At 43.4% G+C, this 21499-nt stretch overlaps 1 protein-coding gene across 1 annotated transcript; it reads left to right on the top strand.

Moving 5' to 3' along the window:
• Nucleotides 1-8410: 8410 nt before the first annotated feature.
• Nucleotides 8411-19447, top strand: st3gal2 (ST3 beta-galactoside alpha-2,3-sialyltransferase 2). Its single transcript, XM_041837342.2, has 6 exons — nucleotides 8411-8921; nucleotides 14599-14792; nucleotides 15652-15831; nucleotides 16211-16256; nucleotides 17842-17961; nucleotides 18069-19447. Exons 1-6 carry the CDS (start codon nucleotides 8577-8579, stop codon nucleotides 18240-18242), a joined length of 1059 nt encoding a protein of 352 aa, XP_041693276.1. The 5' UTR covers nucleotides 8411-8576; the 3' UTR covers nucleotides 18243-19447.
• Nucleotides 19448-21499: the final 2052 nt, after the last annotated feature.

Genomic DNA, 21499 nt, shown 5'->3' with positions numbered 1-21499 from the left:
TGATGGCTTTGTGCAGTCAGGCTTTTGATCCTGTCAGTAACAAGTTTGTCCTCACCCGGGAAATGTGGTGTGTGCTCAACCCTGGCAGGAGTAGAGACGCTTCCTGAATCTAATATCCCATTTCTCCCACACACACACTTTTTATTTGAGGGGGACTTCAGACCTTGATATCCTATGCACCCCATCTTGTAGCCTACCACTATTTCCCTTTTCATTGGGTAATTGTACATATTTAGTCTCTTGGGTTTTTACGGCATTCATTGCATTTGCATATCCCTCCTGTTTTAGGGTAATCCAGTATATCTGAGCTGTTTTACAGGTAGGCCGCTCATAATTTGCCCACTGTATCCTAAGTGGTAGTAAGTGAGCCAGCTAGGGGTTAACTGGGTTAACTGTGTCAGACCAGCCCAGACTAGCTGAGGCTGCGTTCCAGTACTATGTCACCCCTGCTATCCACTGGATGGATGGGCTCTGTGGCGGACCCTGGCAACATGCCCCATACCTGGGAGTCTGTGAGAAGCTTCAGTGGTCACACACTGGCAGGAAGAGAGGCACAGGGAGAGAGCGATGAAGGAGCAATATTAGATTGCTGTATTGAGTAATGAAGATAGAAAGGAATTGAGTATGGCAAAAGGACAGAATGTGACACAGTGAACTGATTGAGAAATGTGATATGGGGTGAGGATCGACAATGAAGAGGTTAAAGGGGCCACTCAGGGTTGAGAGAGAGAGAGAGAGAGAGAAACAGGACAGCAAGGGAGGGGTACTTGACCTTTAAGAGCCCTCTGTGTGAAACCTCAATTTATTCTCAATTAATTCTCTATTCAGCTGTGCTTTATTGCCATGCATAAGTTTCTGAAATTTTGTCAAGGACAGCTAAAAATAACACAACCCTCTTTCAACAACAATGAAATGCCAATGATCCTTAACAATGGAACGCCTGCCTTGCATTATTGCTCATTGAGCACCCACAGTCACCATCGGTTGAATTTTATGAAATGATGATAATATGTGGAGACTCGTGAAATTAAGTAGGTAATTTTACATTGTTGGTATTTAACAAAGTGAGTCAGTACACTCTGGCTATCTGAGGGTATCCATTGTCCTCCTGCTAAGTGGCCTCTCCTCTTGACAGTGGCCAGGCAGCATTACAGTGTTATGGCCTTGAACAGAGCAGGGAGCTGAGCTGACTCACACACTCAGCAGTAGCTGGTCAGTCCTCAGTGAACAGACTTCCAAGCTAGGACTTATTGAATAGTAAGCACTGTGGAGGGAAGAGGAGAGGACATCAGGGCTACAGAGAAAATGTACGGAGTTTCAAAATCTTAAGTCTAAAGTCAGTTTTAAGCATATCCATTATAAAACGGCTAATTAGGAAATATGCATACGGTGCCATATTCCACAAATAAGAACTCATGTATACACAGACATTATATTACTTCTCACTAACTCACAGACTGTCTCATCTACTTTGTATTATCTGAGCACTGTTACTGCTTCATACAGTTGAACTGGTGGTCCTATTTGTGGTAGAGGATGTCAGTATTCTGTGGTAGAGGATGTCAGTATTCTCTCAGCAGAGGGTCTCTGAATCAGCACTGAGACTCCGTAACAATGCCATAGCCAAGGGTCATACAAAGACCTAAAACAGACAGCACAATACTCCTCTGGAGCTGTGTCACTGTGACGATGTCACTGTGACTGCACTGTAAACTCTCATTCCACAGAATAAGGCATCCATCATAAAGCTCTGTCTCCAACAGCTTTGCCTGCGCTTTCTTAAGGCTGCTACACAACGTCTTCCATTGAATCATTTTTCTCATCACTTCTTTTTGCTACAATGCCATGGCAGCCAGCAGTGAGGCAATGTTTCCAGGGCAACAGAGGCACCTCACGCCTCCAGACCCCCACAACAAGATCAGAACAGATATGGAACAAAGAGTCTTACTCTGTGTGTGTGCACGTGCACACATGCATACATGTGTGTTTATAGAAGCGTGTGGGTTAACGTAAGAGACGGGTGAGGGTGAGGTCACTCTCGGACTTGACATGCACCACGAGCACTGGGTCATGCAGGAGCAGTGAGTGGGTCCAGAGCCAAGCCTGTGGTTGTTGCTTGTACTGTATGTTGCTGTCACGGGAAGATAGATATAGTGTATCTCTCTACAGGTAGCAATCACTCAAGTCTCAATCCTCTCTCCTGAATCTCCCTCCAACTTCCACGCTCCTTTCAATCTCTCTCCCTCTCCTTCCCTCTTTCTTGCTCTTTTTTGATGTCCCTGTTCTCAAGGACACTTACAGTGCCTTGCAAAAGTATTCACCCCCCTTGGCGTTTTTCCTATTTTGTTGCATTACAACCTGTAATTTAAATGGATTTTTATTTGGATTTCATGTAATGGACATACACAAAATAGTCCAAATTGGTCAAGTGAAATGAAAAATATAACGGAAAAGTGGTGTGTGCATATGTATTCACCCCCTTTGCTATGAAGCCCCTAAATAAGATCTGGTGCAACCAATTACCTTCAGAAGTCACATAATTAGTTAAATAAAGTCCACCTGTGTGCAATCTAAGTGTCACATGATCTCAGTATATATATACACCTGTTCTGAAAGGCTGCAACACCACTAAGCAAGGGGCACCACCAAGCAAGCGGCACCATGAAGACCAAGGAGCTCTCCAAACAGGTCAGGGACAAAGTTGTGGAGAAGTACAGATCAGGGTTGGTTTATAAAAAAATATCAGAAACTTTGAACATCCCACGGAGCACCATTAAATCCATTATTAAAAAATGGAAAGAATATGGCACCACAACAAACCTGCCAAGAGAGGGCCGCCCACCAAAACTCACGGACCAGGCAAGGAGGGCATTAATCAGAGAGGCAACAAAGAGACCAAAGATAACCCTGAAGGAGCTCCAAAGCGGAGGTTGGAGTATCTGTCCATAGGACCACTTTAAGCCGTACACTCCACAGAGCTGGGCTTTACAGAAGAGTGGCCAGAAAAAAGCCATTGCTTAAAGATAAAAATAAGCAAACACATTTGGTGTTCGCCAAAAGGCATGTGGGAGACTCCCCAAACTTATGGAAGAAGGTACTCTGGTCAGATGAGACAAAAATTGAGCTTTTTGGCCATCAAGGAAAACGCCAATTTCTGGCGCAAACCCAACACCTCTCATCAACCCGACAACACCATCCCCACAGTGAAGCATGGTGGTGGCATTATCAAGCTGTGGGGATGTTTTTCATCGGCAGGGACTGGTAAATTGGTCAGAATTGAAGGCGCTAAATACAGGGAAATTCTTGAAGGACCCCTGTTTCAGACTTCCAGAGATTTGAGACTGGGACGGAGGTTCACCTTCCAGCAGGACAATGACCCTAAGCATACTGCTAAAGCAACACTCGAGTGGTTTAAGGGGAACCATTTAAATGTCTTGGAATGGCCTAGTCAAAGCCCAGACCTCAATCCAATTGAGAATCTGTGGTATGACTTAAAGATTGCTGTACACCAGCGGAACCCATCCAACTTGAAGGAGCTGGAGCAGTGTTGCCTTGAAGAATGGGCAAAAATCCCATTGGCTAGATGTGCCATGCTTATAGAGACATACCCCAAGAGACTTGCAGCTGTAATTGCTTTAAAAGGTGGCTCTACAAAGTATTGACTTTGGGGGGGTGAATAGTTATGCACGCTCAAGTTTTCTGTTTTTTAGTCTTATTTCTTGTTTGTTTCACAATAAAAAATATTTTGCATCTTCAAAGTGGTAGGCATGTTGTGTAAATCAAATGATAGAAACCCCCAAGGAATCAATTTTAATTCCAGGTTGTAAGGCAACAAAATAGGAAAAATGCCAAGGGGGGTGAATACTTTCGCTAGCCACTGTACGTAGGCTCCGCAGTTTTAAGGAACAAATGCAATGCTAGCTGGTGAATATGTAATCTAAAATTATTTTTTTCTAATTGGGAACAAAGCAAGGCATCATTGGAGCTTTAGCTCTACGCCCACACATGAAATCTCAGTGCCTATAATTGAATCTGAAGCTGAGGCAGCAGCATCCAGCAGCAGCAGCAGTCTGCCATAGCCACCTGTTTTGTTCAGTGGAGCTAGGCTGTTCGACTGCCATTGTGTACTTTACTGATCTCTTCTTCCTGAGTATTAGTGTGTGTGGTATGGTGTTGTTCTCTGTCTTTTTTGGGATGGTTCCCAAGCTTTTTGGAAGCATTTTGGCAAGCCCAGGCTGGCCCATTTGTAAACATTGAAATGTTTGTGGCTCAACAGTCTTTTCTGTATGTTAGTCTTTCCTTGTCTTTCTGTACATTTGATTCAGTGAGCGTTACACACATCTCTGCTGAATCGCACAAAGAAGCAGTCCAGTCTATACTGTTGGTAGTCATGGAAACCTGAAGTCTCCTCTTTGGTGAAAGCCATAGTGCCAAAGTTAATAGAGTACAGACACTGATACACCCCTTACCAATAGCGCAAACATTGTAATTACAACAGGTGTTACTGCACAACCATATATCTATGTAGGGGGTAAATCCATTTGAATTCAATCACTATTTGACAGCATCCCTTTTGACTTAAACAGAACTTACCATACATGTTTGCCCATGGAAGAAGTGGTCAGAAAGTTGACCCATTTGGCATACCCCACCATACCATGAGACATGCATCTCTTCATCACTGGAAAATATAAATGGTTGAGTTTGATATAATTTAAACGCTTACAAACACGGTTGTCAAACTATTTGTAAAGAAATTGGGGGGAAATCATACTTTTCTTTACCTTTCTTTACCTTTACCTACGTCAATGATCTAAAAACGCGTAGACTCTACTTTACATCATCTGAGGTTTTTGTGTTGTGCCACCATCAGTTCAGACAAATCATGCTCTGGAATACAGGGTGGGTGTCATTTCAATCATATAAATATATTTAATAGAATGGACCTATCCCTTCAGACCACTGCAATTTAGCTGGTACACCATTGAAATTGAATTTACATTTTTACTTATAATTACTACCAAAATGATGGCCGCCGGTCCACCCACCTTCCAATGTCAACTTAAATGGTCATGTCTATTCTATTATCTATATTTCTATGATTTCAATAGGCTTCCTATGGTCCAGTGTAGCTCAGTTGGTAGAGCATGGCGCTTGCAACGCCAGGGTTGTGGGTTTGATTCCCACGGGGGACCAGTATGAAAATGTATGCACTCACTAACTGTAAGTTGCTCTGGATAAGAGTGTCTGCTAAATGACTAAAATGTAAGCAATATGGGTAAAAAAAATGGATTTTCACATAGTCAAATGAATTTATTGTGTTAGAGGTTTCATGATGCTTGTATCTAACTGAAGTAGATCATTTTAAGATTGTTCTATACATCAGTTGGGGTCTCTATAAGCTTGAATATGAGGTCCTAAACCTAGCATGAAAGTGCATCCTTGTAGCTGTGTGGGCTAATATAGTCAAAATGTTTGCCTTGGGGTAAGTTGAGCCAATGGAAAGTGTTTTTATGTGTTTTCATCCCAGGCGTAATGCAAGGCATTATCGCTGGGATATGAGGTAACAACAGGCCTGGCCTATGTTAAAATAAAAATACAAAGTGTTTGTTTGGTGTTAAGCTTGTGTTAAAGGATGCTTAAATTATTAAAAGACAAAAAAGCGATTGTGTTGAATTGTGTTTGCGAAATAAAGATAGACATGTAAAAACTGTAGTGTTTACATGAATTCTGATTATTTCCAGGGATACACAAAATCTTGAAATATATGGAGATATCTTTTGTTAGGAAGAATACTATATTTCCCTTGACGGAGTGATGCTGAATGTAAAAAATGGCTCAATTTACCCCACTCTCCTCTATGGAAGGTTTCATCAAATCAAAAGGGTTGCTGTCAAAAAGTGATTGAATTCAAATTGATTTACCCTTCCTACATTGTTGCTCTCTGAGCGCTGTATTGTATTGTGATTGCATAATTGCCAGCATATTATGGTTGAGTCACTGTGTAACATTATTTGGTGATTGTCCCTTTCTTTCTACATGTCATCTCTGGTCTTTGTCAGCAGAGTGCCTTAGCCCTACTGCAGAGACTCTCTCTTTTCATCTATAAGTTCTGGTCCCCAGAGAGGCCTAAAGATAGAAGCACATCCTCTGTTCTGTCCTCAGAGACAGGCCTGAGAGGGAGAGGGAGATGAGGTCTTTGGGAGGAAAGAGGAAGTCAAAGAGCATGAACAGGTAGAGATGGAAAGTGGTTTTAGGCTGAAGCAGGGGAATATGGGAGATGGAGAATCTGCTATACTGTGAGAACAAACTCTAATTCTGTTCAATTAGATAAGCTCCTAATGAATTGGGCTTTGTTTTGTTTTGGATAGTTTTTGTTTGGGAATATGGTAGCTGAACAGACTTGACAAGCACCAAATCACAAATGTAACATCTGATAAACATAATTATTGTGTGCCATTCTGTGTCTGGTAGGGTAGGCATGATAAATCATATTTTTCAGTAGGTTTGTGTTTTGTGTGTGTATATATAAAGACCAAGAGAAAGAGTAAAGGCCGAGAGGGGCTAAGACAACAAGGAGGCTTTCTTCACAGCCGACACAATACCTTGAACGACACAAAAGCTTTAAAATCAAAAATTGTCATAAAGTAAAATACCAAGGTAAATGTCAGTATCTCTATTCCCGGGAATCACCAATGCCTGTGTGTTATGAATGCACTATTGATTCACACCCTCACTGCTTTTATCTCCTCTCTCCAGGTGTCGACTGCTTCCTGAAGAGCAGTGTGTTGGTGTCTCAGGGGGACAGGGATCTGGGAACCAGGAGCTGTAGGAGCTACAGGGCCCATGCTGTCTATCTGCTCCTCTGTTCCCCTGTGAGGCTGTCTTTGTGTCAGGGATCGAGAGGTGGACACACACTTACAGCCAAGAACTGGCTAACAGCGGGACTAAACCACTCTGAAGGGCACTGGAGGGCCACTGGGCAGAAGGTTGGCATCTGGCTGGCAGAGAGCGGGCACTGTGGTGGGCAAGCAACGCAGCATTGAGATTACAGATTAGGAGATTAGAGAGAACAGCAGGTCAGGGCACATTATCCTGACAAAATCTGTACTTCCACCAACACCACACCGCAGAATTCAATTAAACCCTACAGCTCCTGCTACTGACAGGCAGTGGCCCATCCTCACACACACATACACATATACACAAAGAATCTCCACTGTTTGACAGCTACTGAGCTCCCCCATCCCTTCCCTCCTGTCCTGTTTGACGATCAGCACCAGATGGAGTGATGGGACTTTTTTTCAATCCAGTCACTCATTGCCTCACGGTTCCTTGGAGATCATTCATTGGTAAGCCGTTTTAAGGTTGTCATATCTACTTTTCTTAAGACTCTGGGGCAATCCCCTTTGTCATTATGGTCAGAATGCTTTGATTACTTTGGGGGTTTTACTATATTCTGTTTCTAATCTGGCTGAAAACCACTGGAATTTAGACAGACAGAACCTGGACCCAGAGCATTAGGAGGGCTGGTAGATGCTCAGTCTGCCAACACAGGGACACACACCACTCACAACCTAAATAAGAACAAGACTACAGGGCACCAGGCCCTATGTTTCAGGGGAGAAGAACACAAGGTCCTGAGTAGCTCTGCTAGTCTCAGAATCTCTGAAGTGGTTCTACTGACAGAAAAAAAGCTTGAGCGAGACAGAGGCATAGAAGTGAAAAGGAAGGAGAAGAGAGAGCAAGAGAAAGGGAGGTGGGGAGACGTGTTATTTGTTCAGGATGACTAGAGACTCGATGGAGCTTCTTTCATACCAGCCTGCCAGCAGTCTCCACCTTCTTTCACCCTCTTTCTCCCATCTAGCTTGCTAGAGCAAATCACTCAGAAGACTGCTTCAGCACTTCACAGAGGACTCCAAACGCAAGGGGCGGTCTAATCACATGGACGACTGAGATGACACTAATTACTCAGTACCTGACTTTTACCATGGATATCACTGTAGATGGAGACGACTGCTAACCAAGGTTAACACAGCGTGATAGGCTCTGACAGATTCTCAGACTCTAACCGTGTACAATTTGTGCAAGAGTTCGTCAGTTCCCATCCAGGACTTGAGCAGTGCTGTGTGTGGAGAGCCGGGACTGGGTGGAAGGTGTGAAGAGCGGCAGCCACGTGTGGAGAGACAGAGAGTGAGGGGAGCAACACACAACTCTGAGAGAAACTGTTTAGTGTGAGACACTGAGAGACGCACTGTGGTGCGGCGGCTCTCCCTCTCTCTGTTTGACAGGCTGGAAGAGTGTTCTCTCTGAGCCAGCGTGAGCCAGCCTGAACACTGAGTGGAGCTGAGGCCAGTAGGGTGGGGACAGTGGCAGGGAGTGGTGCATGGCATTGGGGGGGCCGGGTGCCGTCCGTCACCCAGCACCGGGAGGGGCGCTGGGGTTGGGGCTGGGTGTGGGGCGGACCTGTAGGGGCGAGGGGCCAGAGGTCAGGGAAGCTGAGGCCCTGGTTGACAGGCGGGGCCAACGTGGAGTGGGGGGGTCGGCCGGGGGCTAGCGGCAGTGGAGGAGGGGGCATGCGGTGCTCACTGAGGGTGTGGGTTCTGCTGGGCTCCCTGGGCCTGGTCTTTCTCACCTCCGTCTTCTTCTCCATCTCCCTGAGGGGGGGCGTCAGCCTGCCCTACCTGGACCCACCTGGATGGGAGGAGTCCCGCCGAGTCAAACTAGTGCCCAACTACGCTGGTGCCCACCAGCTAGGCCCTCTAGAGGGCATCCAGCAGGAGAAGACATGTGCCTGCCCCCGCTGTGTGGGGGACCCTGGGGTGTCGGACTGGTTCGATGAGAACTACGACGCGGACATCTCCCCCGTGTGGACACGGGATAACATCCAGTTGCCTTCAGACGTCTACTATTGGTGGGTGGTAAGTGATCCAGTTGAACACCATCTATTTCTACTCCATTTTACCCATCTTCTTTCGTTCTCATGGTCTCCATGGAAAGAATGAGAGCAGCTCTGACAATCATATTAAAAGAAGGAGAGCACTGGGTGAGTCTGTTAAAGAGGACATTGAGTAATGTCTGAAAATTGAAATTAACAAGTCAGACAGAGCTGTAAAAGTTCCTGGAAGTTCTGTTTGAATTACTGTCAGGAAAGCAAGCCTATGTGATTACTTGGCCAAAAAAGGTTGTTATTTCTAACACTAACGTAGAGGAGGGGTGGGTTTGTGTGAGTTCAGAGGTTTAGCCTATTTAGTGTCACGTCCTTGAGTTGCTGGCTTTATATATATCCCACTAGATAATTAGGTGAGATTGTAAACAGAGGAAGACCAGCCAGTGCCAAGCCAGTAAGTGGTGTAAAGTAAACGAGATTAGAGAGAAGAGGAGCAAATTAGGTAGGGAAAGGTGAAGGAGTGCATAGATTAGGATTAATGCATCTCCTGTCAAGAGTCTGCACTTTTGAGTTGGTTAGAAGATATTGTTTTAGGAACATATCTCTCATGGAATTGGCTAGTCTTTGAGCAGAGTGCAGGCCCCTTACACTCTCAGAAAAAAGGTTACAGTTAGGGTACAGTATTGTTCCCGGTGGTACAAAAATATTAAAATACACATAATGTACCTTCAGAGGTGCACATATAATCTCTGTTCGGTGCCTTTTAGAGTACATGTGTGGATAATCTAGTATAATGGTTCACTTTAGTACCCAATATTTTGAATATAAAGGTACAGTGCATTTGTAAAGTATTCAGACCCCTTCACTTTTTCCACATTTTGTTATGTTACAGCCTTATTCTAAAATGTATTAAGTTGTTTTTTCCCCTCATCAATCTACACACAATACCCCATAATGACAAAGCAAAAACAGGTTTTTAGATTTTTTTTCAAATGTATAAAAATAAAAACGGAAATATCACATTACATAAGTATTCAAACCCTTTACTCACCTTTGGCAGCTATTACAGCCTTGAGTCTTATTGGGTATGACGCTACAAGCTTGGCACACCTACATTTGGGGAGTTTCTCCCGTTCTTCTCTGCAGATCCTCTCAAGCTCTGTCAGGTTGGATGGGGAGCGTCGCTGCACAGCTATTTTCAGGTCTCTCCAGAGATGTTCGATCGGGTTCAAGTCTGGGCTCTGGCTGGGCCACTCAAGGACATTCAGAGACTTGCCCAGAAGCCACTCCTGCGTTTTCTTGGCTGTGTGCTTAGGGTCGTTGTCCTGTTGGAAGGTGAACCTTCGCCCCAGTCTGAGGTCAATTGAATTTACCACAGGTGGACTCCAATCAAGTTGTAAAAACATCTCAAGGATGGTCAATGGAAACAGGATGCACCTGAGCTCAATTTTGAGGGTCTGAATACTTACACTACCGGTCAAAAGGTTTAGAACACCTTCTCATTCAAGGGTTTTTCTTTATTTTTACTATTTTCTACGTTGTAGAATAATAGTGAAGACATCAAAACTATGAAATAACACATATGGAATCATGTAGTAACCAAAAAAGTGTTAAACAAATATATATTTTATATTTGAGATTCTTCAAATAGCCACCCTTTGCACACTCTTGGCATTCTCTCAACCAGCTTCATGAGGCAGTCACCTGGAATGCATTTCAATTAACAGGTGTTCCTTCTTAAAAGTTCATTTGTGGAATTTCTTTCCTTCTTAATACGTTTGAGCCAATCAGTTGTGTTAAACCCCTACAACTTATCCAGAACGCTGCAGCCCGTCTGGTGTTGGACCATCCCAAGTTCTCTCATGTCACCCCGCTCCTCCGCACACTCCACTGGCTTCCAGTTGAGGCTCGCATCTACGAGTTGGTGCTTGCCTACGGAGCTGTGAGGGGAACGGCACCTCCTTACCTTCAGGCTCTGATTAGACCCTACACCCAAACGAGGGCACTAGGTTCATCCACCTCTGGCCTGCTAGCTCCCCTACCTCTACGGAAGCACAGTTCCCGCTCAGCCCAGTCAAAGCTATTCGCTGCTCTGGCACCCCAATGGTGGAACAAGCTCCCCCACAACGCCAGGACAGCGGAGTCACTGACCACCTTCCGGAGACACTTGAAACCCTACCTCTTTAAGGAATACCTGGAATAGTATAAAGTAATCCCCCCACTGGCTATCATAAGTTGAATGCACCAATTTGTAAGTCGTAAATGTAAATGTGTTGTGACAAGGAAGGGGGGGTATACAGAAGATAGCCCTATTTGGTAAAAGACCAAGTCCATATTATGGCAAGAACAGCTGAAATAAGCAAAGAGAAACGACAGTCCATCATTACTTTAAGACATGAAGATCAGTCAATACGGAAAATTTCAAGAACTTTGAACGTTTCTTCAAGTGCAGTCGCAAAAACCATCAAGCGCTATGATGAAACTGGCTCTCATGAGGACCACCACAGGAATGGAAAACCCAGAGTTACCTCTGCTGCAGAGGATAAGTTCATTAGAGTTACCAGCCTCAGAAATTGCAGCCCAAATAAATGCTTCACAGAGTTCAAGTAACAGACACATCTCAACATCAACTGTTCAGAGGAGACTGTGTGAATCAGGCCTTCATGGTCAAATTGCTGCAAAAAATCCACTACTAAAGGACACCAATAATAAGAAGAGACTTGCTTGGGACAAGAAACACAAGCAATGGACATTAGACTGGTGGAAATGTGTCCTTTGGTCTGGAGTCCAAATTTGAGATTTTTGGTTCCAACCGCCGTGTCTTTGTGAGACGCGGTGTGGGTGAACGGATGATCTCCGCATGTATATTTCCAACCGTAAAGCATGGAGGAGGAGGTGTTATGGGGTGGGGGTGCTTTGCTGGTGACACTGTCTGTGATTTATTTAGAATTCAAGGCACACTTAACCAGCATGGCTACCACAGCATTCTGCAGCGATACGCCATCCCAACAAGTGCTCAGCATATGTGGGAACTCCTTCAAGACTGTTGGAAAAGCATTCCAGGTGAAGCTGGTTGAGAGAATGCCAAGAGTGTGCAAAGGCAAAGGGTGGCTATTTGAAGAATCTCAAATATAAAATATATTTTGATTTGTTTAGCACTTTTTTGGTTACTACATGATTCCATATGTGTTATTAAATAGTTTTGATGTCTTCACTATTATTCTACAATGTAGAAAATAGTAAAAATAAAGACAAACCTTTGAATGAATAGCTGTTCTAAAACTATTGACCAGTTATGTATGTAAATAAGGTATTTCTGTTTTTTATTTTGAATACATTTGTAAACCTTTCTAAAAACCTGTTTTCACTTTGTCATTATTTACATTTTACATTTTAGTCATTTAGCAGATGCTCTTACCCAGAGCGACTTACAGTTAGAGTGCATTTTTTTTTTTTGCATACTGGCCCCCCGTGGGAATCGAACCCACAACCCTGGCGTTGCAAGCGCCATGCTCTACCAACTGAGCTACACAGGGCCATTATGGGGTATTGTGTGTTGATTGATGAGGATTTGTATTTATTTTATCCATTTTAGAATAAGGCTGTAATGTAACAAAATGTGGAAAAAGGGAAGGGGTCAGAATACTTTCCGAATGCACTGTACAATCTTCACACACGCTCAAAAACCTTGACCATCTTTGTCATATTTCCCAACATGCTCTATTGCAGGTAAATTTTTTTAATTTATTTTTTCAATGTGTTCTTTGCATGCACATTGATTGATTGATCTTAAGCTACACAAAGGTAAATAACATACGTTTTTCTAAACTAATCCAATCTCTTAGTGGTTGGATTTATTGCACCTGTTATTGACATGGTTGTTCCTGTTTAGATGATTTAGGTAGTCATACATTTTCTATACCTGGGCAGTCATTCAAAATGCAGGCTGCGGGTGATTTAAAAGTTCACATTTTGGGATATCTGAACTCTGCCTAGGTATAGAAAATGTATGACTACCTAAATCTGGATTCCAATAGTAATAAAATTACTTTGCAAGCCATCATAATGTGACTTGCTCGATGTGGCCTGCTAACCATGAGTTTCAGACCACTGTGTTCGGGGTTAAACTAGGCTGTAAAAGGATGGCCTTAAGATATATTGTCATCAAGAATTTAATTTCAATTATAAAATATTCACTTAGGCACTCACTTGAAGGCTACAGGACTGAAAGCCATTGAATGCAACAACCATGTCTCTGTCACTAGCAAACACAGTCATGGGTGGTACTGGTAACTCTGAAATTCACTTGAAAGGTACCCTGGGAAATATGTAAATAAGGCTTTACACCCTACAGTGTTAAAACAACACCCCAAAACCTTTTTAGAGGAACATTTTTGCCTCTTTAAAGGAACAAACTGCTTTGTCACTGTGGTGGTACCCTAAAAGGGCAAATGTGTACCTTTTCCAAAAGTACAGGTACAAAAGCATACCATCTTGTCCCCTAAGGTACACTATCGGCTCTTTTGAGGTACGAACTGCAAGGGTACAATTATGTACCTATAACTAAAGGTACAAAGGAAGTACCTTACATGGTACCACTACAGTGACAAGCATTTGTATCCCTTTAAAAACAAATCCAAACCTTTATTTTTGAGTGTATAAGGTATATTTACACTGAGTGTACAAAACATTAACAACATCTGCTCTTTCTATGGCATAGACTGACCAGGTGTAGCCAGGTGAAAGCTATGATCCCTTATTGATGTCACTTGTTAAATCCACTTCAAATCAGTGTAGATGAAGGGGAGAAGAGGTTAAAGAAGGATTTTTAAGCAAGGTGCAACTCAATATTAGGAAGGTGTTCTTAATGATTTGTACACTCAGTGTATATACCTGGTATAAGGGAGAGGTGGTAGAGCAATGAAGAGTATAGTCATAGTTTCTCTCCAATGAAGCCTGAGAGGGGCAGAGCAGAAGCAGAGCAGTAAAGACACTGTTTGGCAGCAGCAGTGCCCACTGAACATCTGCCAAGAATTAGTGACCCTGCAGAAATCCGCTGTGCAGTGCCAGGCGTTGGCATCGAGGAGAGGGAGAGAGATGAGAGAGGGAGCAAGGGAGATGGAGGAAAGGATAGAGGGGGAGCAATGGGGAGAGAGGAAAAGAGAGAGACAGTGAGAGGGTCATGCAGGGGAAACTGAGAATTGGGGGTGGCAGGGGGGAGTAGCTGTGTGAGGAGAGAGATGGCGAGAGAGAGAAAGAGGGTTGTTTGTGGGAGAGGGAGAGGTATTTGAAGTGGGTGCCAATAGCCTGATGGAACTGTTTTGTTTGTTTGTTGGGAGGTGCTCAGATAGCAAAGTGTTGAAAAACAGCCTCTCAGTTTCACCTTCAATGTTTATACATAGATGTCCTCTCTCTCTCCATTTCCCGCCAAAACATCTCACCTCTTTTCACCTTCATTTAAATATTCAGTTTCCTTTTCTTTTTTTCATGAATCACTACTACACCCTCCCCCTCTGCCCTATTTCGACATCCTGGTGGAGGAAAGAGAGGAGAGTGTCCTTTCCTGCCCTCAAAACCACCTCTTCTTCTCCCACCCCATCCCCCTCTCCTCAGCCAGTCTCAGTGGCCTGTCCTCCCATTTGAGTCTATGGTACTGCCCCTGCCTGCTCTCCTGACTGTGCTGCCACTCTGTCGCCCCCTGCCTGTAGATGCTGCAGCCTCAGTTCAAGCCCCACACTATCCAGCAGGTGCTGCTGCGGCTGTTCCAGGTGATCCCAGGCCGCTCCCCCTACGGCTCTTGGGACCCCGCCCGCTGCCTGCGCTGTGCAGTGGTGGGGAACTCAGGCAACCTCCGTGGGGCCGGGTACGGGCCCACCATAGATGGCCACAACTACATCATGAGGTGAGGAAGGGAAGGAGGGTGGGGGGGTGGGGGGTAAGAGAGAGAGGATGTTTGTTTTCTAAAGCTGTTTATTAGCTATTAAGTTGTATTATACAGTGTATTATACTGCATTGTAAGCTATTGAAGGCTTTCGTATCTCTGCAGAACACTGTGTACCCTTATGGTTGGTGGGTGGGGAGGGGGTGTAGGGTGTCCTCAACAATGGGTTCTGCTGATGTCTTGAATCAGATTATGTTTGATGAAATCGTCCCTCCTCATTGGCTGGATGATTGGTCATGTGACCAGCAGCTCTCCCTAGGCTGCGGCTTTGTGTCTTAAGAAGATAAAAGCAGCAAAACATATAGATTCTAACGGTAATGCACTAAATCCTACTGATCCAATCCCTCTCACTGTCTGTCTGCAAACACAGACAGACACATACGTAGCATATACTCAAACAAACAGCACACATGCACAGCCATGCATACAATACACTATGCAATTACACACACACATAACGCATACACAACCCATGGACAGGGATGAAGACAATCAGTGACAATATCTAAGCATGGGAGTGGGTTTGTGTATGAGAGCAGGGGGAGAGAGAGTGTTTTTAATGAAAGTAGAATGTGTGTGGGTGGATAAATAACAGTAATGAAACCCAGCATAGCATCCAGGGATCAGCAGCCATTTGCTGCTCTCAGAAGCCTGCCTGCGTGGGCCCAATCAGCTACTACTCTGTCTTCATGGTGTCTGTCTGTCTGTCAGTCGTTCTTCCCTAATGTCTTGATATCCCTCTGTCCGTGTCTGTCTGTCTTTGGAGCTGCTTCCAGCATGGTCTGATTCCCTGTGTCTGTCCTGTCTGTGTGTCCTTCAGGATCAACCTGGCCCCCACTGTGGGCTATGAGGAGGATGCAGGCAGCCACACCACCCACCACTTCATGTACCCAGAGAGTGCCAAGAACCTGGCAGCCAATGTCAGCTTCGTCCTGGTGCCGTTCAAGACCCTGGACCTGCTGTGGATCACCAGCGCACTCTCCACTGGACAGATCCGCTTGTAAGAGCAATGCTCACGCACACACATGCACGCACGCATGGATACAAACACACACACACACACACACACACACACACACACATTCACACTCAATCCAGCTCCATTTATATTGCTTTAAGACACACACACACACCTTTTCACACTAGCACATTTTGTTAATGTTCAAAGTGACCTGCTGCTTCACAACTTCACAAGCACGTTGCCACTCTCTCTCTCGCTCTCTCATCCCATTCCAGGTCAGAGAACATCATCAACAGAGCACACTCTCTGTGGAAAAACGGGAACAACGTGCCATCTGTGAATTATTCAATCACTTAAAAGCAATTTAGAAAGTAAAGGATAAAAGAGTGTTAAATCTCTCTCTCTCGCTCTCTCTCAGTACCTACGCCCCTGTGAAGCAGTTTCTACGGGTGGACAAAGACAAGGTACTAAATCTATCATCATAATCTTTCCCTTCAATCTCTTATATGTATCAGTCAATGGTACTTTTCAACGGAACACAATTGTAGCTGAAGAACCCTTTTAGGTTCTAGATAGAATAAAATGTGCTAAGAGTGTAGCTGTGCTGTTGAGGAACTAGAGCAAGAACACTTGTAGTTATTTTGTTTGGAACACAACCCTGCATCCCTGACATCACACAATTACTGTTGTTGTTTACGCAATCCAAAAACAGTCCATTATGAATCGCAATCTGGGTCAGGTGGGCATAATTTAAAAGCTTATTCTATAGCCAGTATGACTAGCTAAGTTATACAATACGATAGATAGTGCAGTGTTAGGCTTTCACAATGCAATTCATGGAAACGGATCATAATGTGGTGCGCACAGAAAGGAGTGCATTCAGGTGCGTGTGTCGCGCCAATCCTCTTCACAGTAGACAAACGGGCTCATTCTGTTCAGAACAACCCAAGGTATGACGCCATGTCATCTTGTAAGTGTACATCAAACATAGTGATCATAAACGTTGACACTGTATATGACATGAGTTTTATGGTATGGAAATGTGAAGTGCACATTTGGACTGACAGGTGTTTGGCTTGTTTGTATGACATCAAAGTAGTATTTATAATCCTCAACATCTCATCTTTCAAAATACATAGAGTCCTCTTAATTTACAGCATTTCCCTCACTCAGTCAACAAAACATTTGCAAAAGTCTGCTTAAGACCTGTTTCTTAAGACCTGCCCAAAAGAGAAAAAAAATGTCTCTGTTAAAATGTAGATGCCCCAATGGCGGGTCATTGCCAGCTATTTTTATTCATCGAGTTCCGGCTATTTCAGTGTTAAACGGCCATATAGCACTGCACATATGCTTTTGGTTCAAGTGCAAGTTGTCAAATTTGACGATTACTTGTGATTTATCAGGTCTTTGTTAATGGCTGCAGTTATGAAGCTTAGGAAATATGTAACTGAAATTGTTCAAGCAAGAAATTCATGCAATACAATTGATTCTGTAGATGCTCTGTTTTTCATTAAAATAAATGTTATACTTTGTATTGTATACTTCTTATTTTACCATTGCATGTTTTAGGTAATTTCTTGCCATTGGTGGAGCTTCAGGTACTGTCTACTAATGTAGCCAGCTTCTGGGGAGAAACAAGTCATTTATAAATGTTTCTAAAGTATATATATTTAGTAAATGTTTTTTAAGGATCTACATTAATCAACAACTGAGGAAGTAAGTGCATGTACTAACATTTACAGATGCACTCATATAACAATTGATAAATATCCCATTCATGACATATATAAATACCTTATAAATAATCTTATGAATTGACAATAACTCCTTTATAACTGGTACATTATTAGTACATTATTCATCATTTACAAATTGTGAACATACTATGATCAAACACCTTATTAATTATCTTAGAAATCATTAATAAATCATTACAAATGTTTAAATGTGTAAATGGCTATTTAGAGATTTCTTATTGACATTTACAAATGTAGGAAGAATTATTAATAAATGGTAAGTAAACTCTTTACAAACTTTTTATCTCCACAGGTTCAGATTTTCAACCCAGCCTTCTTCAAGTACATCCATGACCGCTGGACCAAGCACCATGGACGCTACCCCTCCACAGGCATGCTGGTCCTGTTCTTCACTCTGCACGTGTGTGACGAGGTGAGGTGCTCACAAACACACACACGTCTTTCGATCTGTTAAGATGAACATGAATATGATTTGTTGGTCTATCTGTAATGTTTGGAAACTTTGGTCTTGTTTTCCAGGTGAATGTGTTTGGCTTTGGCGCTGACAGTCGAGGCAACTGGCACCACTATTGGGAGGAGAACCGCTACTCTGGAGAGTTCCGGAAAACAGGGGTACATGACGCAGACTACGAGGCCCAGATCATTGACTCTCTGGCGAAGGCCGGAAAGATCACAGTTTTCCCAGGAAAGTGAGGAGAGCTGGAGGTGTGGTGGGCTGGACAGGACAGGCTTACAGGAACATTAGAGTACTCATCACCACCAGACTTCTTTACGTGCTTAGTTATCTGTTTCTTTGTGCTTTGCATAGAGAGGGTTCCAAAACACTAGATCATACGTTGCCTGATGACCCTGTTCCCATTGTGCAGTAGGGTAAGATGCTGGTAGTTGTGAGTGAAACTACATGTGACTACACACTCTGCCCCCAACAGGCCTACCTCCATAGCCCAAAGCCCTGAAGAGAAAGGGACGGTCAGAACTATAGGGCTCCTGTAGTGGGGGCAGAGAGGTCTGGCCTAGCCACTGTATGGACCTGTGAACCAGTCCCATCCACAATCCCACCTCCTGCTCATCCACAGGGGGTTGAGTCATCACATGCCTTAGGGGTCTCACACCCAGACTCCGCCCCATCCCACTCTGTAGCCCCCACCCTAAATGTCATGGCAACCAGTGACGGACACTGATCTATCCATGCCATGTCCACACCCACCTGTAGAGCTACTGCTAAAGCTCCTTCGCCCCTCGGAGCTAGGTAGTTGAAGTTTACGTGGTTGGAATCCCAGAGGCTACTTCAAAATAAGAGTTACTGTTGTAATTATATGACTATCATGTTGAAGGTATGTACGGCCCACAGGGATTTGATCACATATACAGTATTAACCGTTTTATTTGTTTTAACTATTTTAAGTGACTAATCATCCTGCTAATTAGGTAGATTGGGGAGAGGCTTACACATGGTCAAAAACAACATAAGCAGACATAGAGAGATAAGACTAACACCACTCACTCATTAACATACACACACACTCTCCCACACATACACAAGTTCACACAATGTTCTTGATGAATTAGAGCAAATACCACTAAGTATTGGACTGAGTAAAAAGAGCTCACACTAAGATGACCTGCTGCCTCCTGCTGCCTGTTAAGGGATACTGCATCACTCTGAGGCCCAGACATTATGCATACATAGGACAAACTGAAGGCTGCCTCTTCTGTGTCATATGATGACCACTTGATAACTGAAAGTAATATGGCACAACATAACTAACCCGACTGCTAGTACAAAATGCCATTATATTTTCAGATCAGAGTTTAGGAACTCTGAAAAGGCAGGTAGCTTAGTCGGTAGCCTAGGCAGGTAGCTTAGCGATTAAGAGCGTCGGCCAGTAACCGAAAGGTCGCTGGTTCAAATCCCCGAGCCGACTCTGTGAAAAATCTGTCTGTGCCCTTGAGCAAGGCACTTAACCTTAATTGCTCCTGTAAGTCGCTCTGGATAAGGGTGTCTGCTTAAATGTAAAAACTCTATCTTCAGTCCTGGCTGCAATCGTTATTAGCCAATTTGGCAATGTGACATTCAGTTAAGGATGTGTGTTGTTGTGTAATCATATGATGATATGGTAAATACCATCATGTACTGTATGATATACTTGTATTATCTCTATCCTTTGCACATCATGGAGTTCTTATCTGACATTGAGTTGGGCAGATCACTGTAGCTGATTCCTATACATAACTCATTTCTGTGTGGAATTTTTGTTGGTTTCAGGTATGTGTCTCTACCTGACACACATACTTTAAGGACATCTACGGAGTGCCACTGAGTTTTTATCAGCCCTCACTCCTTACTGGTGTGTGTGTGAGAGAGAGAGAGAGTGCTGTAATTTTTTTTTGTGTGATTTACTTAGTTTTGTCAAAGTTTGATTTTCAGTGAGACCCCTCTCATAACAAAATAGACACATATCAGTAATTTACAGCCATGTGACAACACACACACATCCATGCTTGCGTGCCTTGTCCCAGTGTTGAACATACCTTTCTTGCAGTGCACCATAAACCTCAGTACACATGTGCTATCTTAAATTTGATTTAGTAGCCTGCGCAGGACATTCATACAAACACAAAGCCCCTTCTACTATGGGTACCGCTACTGTAATCTTAACAGCGTGTCAGTCATGTCTCTTACACACATTCTGAGGGCTTCACGTCTTCTCCCTGACATAGACCATACACCTTATATTAAACACACCCCCTCTGGTCTTACCTGGCTGTGAGCTGTGCCTTCTGGACCCATATGTTTCACTCTGCCTTTCTCTAGGAGCCAAGTACAGAGGCTTCCTTTATGTTGTTTAAACAGAACTCATTATCTAAAGATGAAAGAAAATCAACTTATCTGTGACTAGAAATGGGTAAAATTGATGACTATGGTTGTATTCATTTGCTCTTAATCTGTGTTTTGCCATTGTGTCTATGATTCGTATCTGCTGAGCTAATGTGTTCAAGATGAAAGCTGATGGCATTGTGTCTAGTGGTTAAAACATATCTCCACCTTACGTCTGTGTAAGTATACCCAACACTTTTCTGGGTGGTACTACTAACCATGCCAGAAATAAAATGTGCAATACTTCACCAAAGAGAATCGAACACAATTGACATTGTTCTAATGATTGGACATATCTTTAATTCTATTACTCCCCATTACTTTTGTAATAACTCTATAAATGTTTATCCAACAGGACAAGACCCATATCTACTATATTAATAAAGTTAGCACATTGAAGCTGAACGCCACGTTCTAGCTCAACGTGCATCATTTTGTTTTCACATAGTAAGGATACAGTATGTTCCCTAATATGTTGTTCCATTGCTGTGTTCCCTGTGGGGAATTGACTGTGTGAAAGGAGAGAACTCCCTTTCCACTCTGCAGTCCCTGATAGTATCCTTCCGTAATGGATAGTTTTGAATGCATTTGAGTTCATCGGGTCTGGCTTGAGTGGCTTCTAGCGCTAGCTAAATGGTCTCTTATGAAGCAGCCATGCTGTTGCAGTGTTTTGATGGTTTTATCTCCAGCTCTTCATTAGAGGTCTCTTGTGCACAACAGTATACACCGACAACAGACTGTACGTACCATCAGTGTTACTATCATTATTACCAATAGTATCCTCATTAGTATTATGACTATCATTGGTTGTCAGTACTCCATATTTACTACTTAAAACCTCAGTGTGTGTGATGGACTGTTTTTAATCATATGCTATTGTAAAAATAAAAGCAACATGAAAAAAGGGTGGCTTTCTGGGTATTTTCTACAGTGGGGCAGTAAAAGAGCACTTGCAACACGTCAGCCCGTACTAATGCTGGACATCGTTACCTGGAATCAGACAAATAGATAATCTTACCATCGCCCATAAACTACAGGAGACGAGAGATCTAAATACTAGTAGAAGTAGAAA

Source organism: Coregonus clupeaformis, chromosome 19, assembly GCF_020615455.1.
Source record: "Coregonus clupeaformis isolate EN_2021a chromosome 19, ASM2061545v1, whole genome shotgun sequence".
Lineage (NCBI taxonomy): Eukaryota > Metazoa > Chordata > Actinopteri > Salmoniformes > Salmonidae > Coregonus > Coregonus clupeaformis.
This window is presented reverse-complemented; position numbering and strand designations above follow the sequence as displayed.